The sequence below is a fragment of the Pinus tabuliformis genome, chromosome 4_2, assembly GCF_031772625.1.
Source record: "Pinus tabuliformis cultivar Carrire ecotype Pingquan chromosome 4_2, CPIR1, whole genome shotgun sequence".
Lineage (NCBI taxonomy): Eukaryota > Viridiplantae > Streptophyta > Pinopsida > Pinales > Pinaceae > Pinus > Pinus tabuliformis.
In genome coordinates this window covers 940,545,375-940,553,032 of record NC_142304.1, presented here as the reverse complement: position 1 = coordinate 940,553,032, position 7,658 = coordinate 940,545,375, and the positions used below count along the sequence as shown (strand labels likewise).

Genomic DNA, 7,658 nt, shown 5'->3' with positions numbered 1-7,658 from the left:
GTTTGACCATAGGTTTAGGTGTGTCTTTTATTGAACAAACAAATTACTCTATTGAAAAGGTTGTTGGGTTTTTCCCCTTGGTAGGTTTTCCTACGGTAAATCTTGTCTCTTCTTTGTGCATTGTGATATCTATTATTCTACTGTTATTTTGGATTAATTTCTGAAGTGTAATTATTGAATGAGATATTGGAATATAAGTAAAATAATATCTACATTGAAATTATTTATCAGGTTTTCAGAAACACTGTGCTACTTATCATTGCACTTAGAAAATCAACATGGAATCAAAGCTTTGGTGAAGAAAGGAACTTTGAGATAGCTTCTGAAGAAACCCTAATTTGAGATCATCATTGTTGAAGTCCTTGATTCACATCCATGGCCTCCTCTATGAAATATGAAAACAAGTTAGAGGGAACCTCAAACTTTAGGGCTTGGAAAATTAGAATTGATATTATTCTTGCAAAGAACATGGTATTGAAAATTGTAACATGAAAAGTAGATGTTACAGGAAAAGAGAAGTTTAAGGAATATGATGTCAATGCCATGAGCATCATTTTGTACTCCATTAGAGATCATCTCTTCGTCTACATTGAAAAATTGGATACTTCTAAGAAGATGCATGAAACCCTAACAAATCTGTATACTATCAAGAATGTTGGTCAATCCATGATTTAAAGAATGAACATTTTGATGTAACAATGACAAATGATGACAATGTTGTTGTATATTTTGTAAGGATTTCTCAAATAAAGGATCAAATTGCATCGAATGGATAAACTATTCCTGAAAGTGAACTCATGACTACAACACTCAGTGGTCTCCCTGGATCATGGGATGCAATTGCAACATGTATTAGCAGCAAAAAGGAAACACCTATATTTGAAAAATTGTGGGCCTTTTGTGTTAAAGAAGAATCAAGGATTATATCAAGAGATAGAAAAGAAGAGGTTTATCAAGCATTAACAACCCATTTTAAGAATAAAGGAAAGAAGAAGGGTGACTCTCATCACAAGAAGTCAAATAAGAAGGACATGTCAAAGATTCAATGTTATGGTTGTCATAAATTTGGGCATTTCAAAAGAGATTTTCTTGAAATGGCTAATAACAAAAAGAAAAAAGATAAACCACTTGTTTTTTAACCAATATTGAAGAGGAACACCCCAAGAAGCCCAAAGGTGACAAATATTTCTTCTACTTTTATACTATTAACATATTTTATTAAAAATCATGATTGCATTTATATTTATAAATCAAATTTAAAATAATTTATATATTAATCTTAACTCTTAAATTTGTATTATAATATTTAAGCATAATTAAATCTAAAAATGAAAACATGTTAAGTCACCCAAAATTGAGTCATATACTGTAGCACCAAATAATAATAAAAATAAGATTAGCATGACTAAATATATCATCAATTATAATGAGAAGTTTATTATTACAAATAATAAATGAATAGTAAAAATAAGATATAATTGTTATTAACTTATAATAAAAATGTTATTATTAAGTATATTGTAGTATAAATAATAAAGTTTGTAATTAAGTTATTAAGGTAAAAATAGTAAATAAATATAACAAACACCAAGATCATTAACAATTTTATAAGTCGATTTTTATTTTAAATTAAAATTCGCAAAAATATATAATCACATAGCGTGAAATGTTGAAGATAATAGAGAATATGTAAATTTGGAAAGATTCAGTTCACTAGAGCATTAGATTAGGAATTAGTTCCTTTTTCTTAGGGAGTTGTTATAACTTCCCTAAATGTGTGAAAACTATATATATTTTTTTATTGTAAGATGATTGAGGTAGAGCGTTTTACAGAGGTAATTTGCAGATAGAGCTCACCACTAGCTCAGTTTATTGAGTTTATCAATAAAGTTGATTCTTTAATTTTTTAACATGGTATCGAAGCATAGTATCGGAGCTGCAGGTTTGAGAGTGCCTCTGAATCCCTGAATGGGGAGCTGGTGTGAAAAAAAGAAATCCGTTATGGTAAGGAGGCAGAGCAACAGCATAATTTTTTAAATTGTACTCACAGTTATCATCGCTCTGCCTGAAACAAAATGTGTGATGATCATCACGAATTTCAGATTGACAAACGCGATGATTGATGATTTGCTTAGAGGGATTTTGTCAATTACCCCACATAATCGCGGATCGGAGAGGCAAGTTCGCGATGGTTTGTTCCATCGGTGAGAGTCGTGCGAAGGAGAAGTGGATGGGCTAACAAGAGACCAGGCAATTGTTTTTTCCTGAACACTTCAAGCGTTTGATAGCCAACATAGTGGAGTCGTGGTGCGAGGTGTTGGAGCCTGCAAATTCGATCATTTTTTAACATCTAAGCGGTGGAAGCTTCTGCGTGAAGGTGAGAGAATTCTACTATTGGAGGATCGATGTTGTTGGTAGTTGCGTGAAGGCGATAACAACGTCGTTTGAAGAGGAGATCCACAAAGAAAGTAGCGTCGTTTGAGTTGCTGGAGGAGATCTGTTCCAGCAGTGAAGGAGCTGTGGGTGGTTCTGCCGTTGGAAGGATCTCGTAGTGGTGGTGAAGGGCCAATGCTATCCGTTGCAGAGGAAGCCTGAAGACAAGTTGTTCCGTGAAGGTGAACTATTCTCTAGGTTGTCGCATGCTTCCTGCGAGGTGGGGAGTTTAACATAGATCCTATCCCCGTAGTGCTAGGTAGGCACAACGGAAGCACTAGTGGAGAAACCCATATGACCAACATAGGTGCGTGGTTGGATTGCTTTAAACATAAGTTCCTTTATGCATGAGGCCATGCTGCGTGCAGCTCCACCTGTTTTCTTTAGGCATGCTACTACAAGTGGAGGCCGAGGGTGGCCATTTACAGGCACGAACCCACAATCGCCTAATTAGAAGTTACACCTTTTCCTACTCACAAAGGCGGAGGCCGAAAAACGGTGGTGTTGGGAGGCCGAAAATGGTGTAAGGCCCTCACTATTGTCTTTTTTTTTTTAAATTGTTGGGGTTCCAATATTTTTTTGTTTAAAACTTCGTGGGCACATACATTCAAAGCAGGGAAGAGTTTTTTAAAGGATGGGTTTTTCTGTTTTTTATAAAAAAGAAACAAAGGGACTCTTCTCTTTTTAATTAAAGGGTTTTGAATTGGGGGCATTTTTTTTAATTTGAATATCAAGCTTGCATTTTGAGATTTCTCTTCACCTCTGGGATAGTCTGGCTTTTCTTTTGCTGGAGGTCATTTTTTCATTATTGTCAAGATGAACAATCAGATGGCAGAGCCTTATTTGAACGAGAGAAATAAGATTGATGGTTCCAATTACTCTAATTGGAAATTTAAGTTGCAGACCCTATTAGAGGTGTAAAACGCGTGGGAGATTGCAACCGGTGATGAGTTGAAGCCGACCCTAGCCACAGGTGGAACGACAACAAAAATCCAGGATTGGGAAAAGAGGGAGAACAAGGAAAAGGTGCTACTCAAATTGTCTGTGAAAGATTGCATTATTCCTCATATTCGAGAATGTAAAGCTACAATAGGCATCTGGACAACTCTTAAAGACTTGTATGAGATCAAGAACACAAATCGTCTCCTGTTTCTAAAGCGATATTCTCTCCATTAAAATGGAGGAGAATGAATTAGTAGAAGCGTTCATCTCTCGTATCAAGGAGCTTAAGAATAAGTTAGGCGACATTGGTGAAACAATATCAAACACTGATTTGGTCATGGTTACCATGAATGGTATGACTGACGACTATCAGATGTTCATCACTGGGTTGAATGCGAGAGAAAAAGTCCCGAAGTTTGAAGAATTGATAGGCATCCTAATGCAAGAGAAGGAAAGGCGGATGGCCCTGAAACCTGAGAGCTCAAATCTTGCCCTAATGACAAAGAAGAAGCCCTTCAGAGGAAAGACAAATGCAGTGCACAAAAGTAGAGGAACTCCACAAAGAAAGCCACCTCCATCTCAAGGTATGTCTCCAAACAGAAGTGATTCAGGACCAAAATGTTTTTATTGCAGTAAATTTGGTCATATGGCTAAACATTGCCGAAAGAAGAAGTTTGATGAAGGTCAACAGAGACACAAGAAGCATGTAGGCCATCTGGCTGATGCAGATCAAAATTCGAATATCAGATTGTTCGTATCTGATTCTATGCTATCAATTAAGGAGGATGAAGCAGAAATCTGGTTTGTGGACTCAGGAGCCTCCTCCCATATGACAAGTAAGAGGCAATGGTTTAAAAATTTCAGAGAATCCAACACTAGTATGAAGGTATACCTTGGAGATGATACAGGGTATGAAATCAAGGGATATGGTGATGTCCCTGTCATACTACCTGATGGAAACATTAGGCATATTCATGATGTTATGTATATACTTGGGATAAAAAAGAACTTGATTTCTATATCTAGAATAACATATTAGGATCTTAAGGTAGAGTTCTTTAAATCTTATTGTGTAATTAAAGACATGCTAGATCGGATGAAGTCCATTGCAATAGGTGTACATGTAGGAGGATTGTATAAACTGGATGTCAAAGTGCGTCACATCAAGCATTAGCATCATCAGCCATGTCTGCAGAGAATATTTGGCATCAAAGATTTGGGCATATAAACTTCAGTGAACTATTACTTCTTCAGAAAAAAGGTATGGTGAATGGTCTTCCTGTTTTGAAGAGTATGCATGTTGACTGTGAAGCATGTGCCCTTGGTAAATTACATAGAGATGAATTTCTTGCTATTGTTGATAGGAAGCAGAGGGATATACTTGAACTTGTACACACTGATCTATGTGGGCCAATGTAGACAAGGTCGTTAGGAGGGGCCTACTATTTTCTTATTTTTGTTGATGAATGTACAAGGTTCACCTGGGTGTATTTCCTTAGGAAGAAAAGTCATGCTTTCGAATACTTCAAGCAATTCAGAAGTATGATTGAGAAGAAAACATGAAATTTCATCAAAATTCTTCGCTCAGACCAAGGTGGAGAATTCAAGAAGGGTGACTTCATCAAATACTGCAAAGAACACATAATACAACAGCAATTCACAACTCCTTACACTCCTCAATAAAACGGGGATGTGGAAAGGAAAAATAGAACCCTCGTGGAGTGTGCCCGCAGTATGTTGAAAGGTAAGAATCTGACCAATGGTTTTTGGGCAGAAGTTGTAAACATTGTAGTATATCTCAAGAATAGGAGTCCTACTAAGTGTTTGTATTATAAAACTCTTTTCGAAGCATTGTTTGGCTTCAATCTTGCAGTAAGTCATCTTAGAGTCTTTGGATGTAAGGCTTTTTTCTCATGTCTCGAAAGAACATAGGAAGAAGTTAGATTCAAAAGCCACTAAGTGTACTTTTGTTGGATATTGTAGTGAGTTTAAGGCTTATAAGTTGTTTAATCCTTCTACTCACAAGGTGTTTTCAAGCACAGATGTGGTATTCCATGAACATATAGATGATGGGAACCCTGCTCGTAGTGATGAAGAATGGCATGTGTCTTTACTGTTAGAAGAAGGTGATGAAACATGGGCCGGTGAGCAATAGCATCAGCAACAACAGTAGCAAGAGGAAGAAGAAGTGGCTAATCAAATCAGGTTTGAAACCCGTTCGCAAAGGGGAGATTAGAACAAGTTTGAAGTCACTCCACCACTCACGATATCAAGTAGGAAAACTCAATTGCCAACAAGATATAGGGAGAATGCTTTTATAACTAGTACATTTGAGTGTTTTTGAACCCTCTAGTTATAAAGAATCTAGTCAATATAGTGAATGGAGGGCAGCCATGGAAGAGGAATATGAATTAATAATTAAAAAAAAAACCTGGGATCTAGTTGAATTACCTGAAGGAAAACAACCCATAGGTTGTAAATGGTTATACAAGCCTAAATTTAAAGTAGATGGGAGTATAGACAAATATAAAGCTAGGCTGGTTGCAAAGGGGTATTCGTAGAAAGAAGGTATTGACTATGAGGAAACCTTCGCCCCTGTAGCTAAATTAAACACAATCATAATGTTAATTTCTTTAGCTACCAAACATCATTGGGCAATACACCAGCTAGATGTGAAATCTGCATTCTTAAATGGCGAATTAAAAGAAGAAGTGTATTTAGTGCAACCTGAGGGGTTTGTTAAACAGGGGGAAGAACATTTAGTCTGTAGATTGAAGAAAGCATTGTATGGACTAAAACAGGCACCCAGGTCATGGTATGACAAAATTGATTCATTTTTCCTACAACATAGTTATAAAAGAAGCAAGAATGACCCTAATCTGTACACCATGTTTGACAAAGAGGGGCGAATTGTTTTGATTTCTTTATATGTAGATGATATTATCATTACAGGAAATGTAGATGAACTCATTAAAGAAATAAAAGCACAAATGTCACAGGTTTTTGAGATGAAAGACCTTGGAGAGCTACACTACTATTTGGGTCTGGAAGCCTGGAGGGATGCTGGCCAAAATTTTCTGTCACAGGGTAAGTATGTCAAGAGCTTCTTGGAAAAGTTCAGAATGGATTAGTGCAACGCTGTAGCAGTGCCTTTATAGCAGAATACCAAACTTCAAAATGATAATGGTTCTAAGGAGGCAGATGCAACATTCTATAGACAGCTGGTTGGGAGTGTAATCTATTTGACTACAACTAGGCTGGATTAGGATTATGTAGTTAGTGTATTGAGCCAATTCATGCCAAAGCCTCTTGAGAGTCATTGGGTTGCAGCGAAACGCGTCTTAAGGTATCTGCAAGGAACCTTCGACTTTGGTACCATTTATATTGATTTGTTCGATGTTAGAGTGACAGGTTTTTCAGACTCTGATTGGGCTAGAAATGTAGATGACAGACGATCCATAATAGGCTATGAATTTAGCATTGGGTCCGGGGTCATTGCATGGAGCAACAAAAATCAGAACATAGTATCCTTGTCTTCAGCAGAAGCTGAGTATCAAGCGATGTGTGCAGCAACTTGTGAAGCAGTTTGGTTGAGGAGACTTCTCCATGATGCTGGAGAAGAACAAAAGGTTGCAACAATTATCAAATGCGACAACCAGAGCTCTATCAAACTTGAAAATAATCCAGTATTTCATAAAAACACAAAGCACATTGATACACAGTTTCATTTTGTCAAGGAGAAAGTTCAGTAAAAGGAAATCCATATTGAATATTGTAATACATGTGACAATGCTGTTGATATTTTCACTAAGCCTCTCGGTAGAATCAAGTTTGAATTGTTTAGGGAAATGTTAGGAATACTTGTGAACCCCTTTCTCCATTAAGGGGGAGTGTTGAAGATAATGGAGAATATGTAAATCTAGAGAGATTCGGTTCACTAGAGCCTTAGATTAAGAATTAGTTCCTACTTTTTAGGCACCTGTTCTAATTTCCCTTGATGTGTGAAAACCATATATATTTTTGATTATAAGATGATTGAGGTAGAGCGTTCTACCAGAAGCAGTGTCTAGGTGGAGCTCAGCACTTGTGAGTTGCCCAGTTTATTAATAAAGTTGATTCTTCAGTTTTTTAACATGAAATTCACAAACTATATAATCACATTGCTTAATATTTGTGTAGATAATTTTCATCCAATGCTGAGCATTATACGATGCAAGGTAACGAGGGATGCATAGTGTAAAGAACAACCAATACAGACAAAATAACATTGCAAGTACCATGGA

General features: G+C 36.6%; 1 protein-coding gene across 1 annotated transcript; it reads left to right on the top strand.

The window, feature by feature from the left end:
* The first annotated feature begins 3,610 nt into the window (after nt 1-3,610).
* Nucleotides 3,611-5,530, top strand: LOC149172779 (uncharacterized). The gene is made up of 2 exons (XM_089426458.1): nt 3,611-4,359; nt 5,359-5,530. The coding sequence occupies exons 1-2, from the start codon at nt 3,611-3,613 to the stop codon at nt 5,528-5,530; spliced, it is 921 nt and encodes a 306-aa protein (XP_089282584.1).
* Nucleotides 5,531-7,658: the final 2,128 nt, after the last annotated feature.

Excerpts from the sequence above, each read along its gene's own strand:
- LOC149172779 (XM_089426458.1), top strand. The coding sequence starts at position 3,611 with ATGGAGGAGAATGAATTAGTAGAAGCGTTCATCTCTCGTATCAAGGAG. Across the intron at positions 4,360-5,358 it reads AGGCATATTCATGATGTTAT|TGAGTTTAAGGCTTATAAGT; the intron begins GTATATACTTGG and ends TGGATATTGTAG.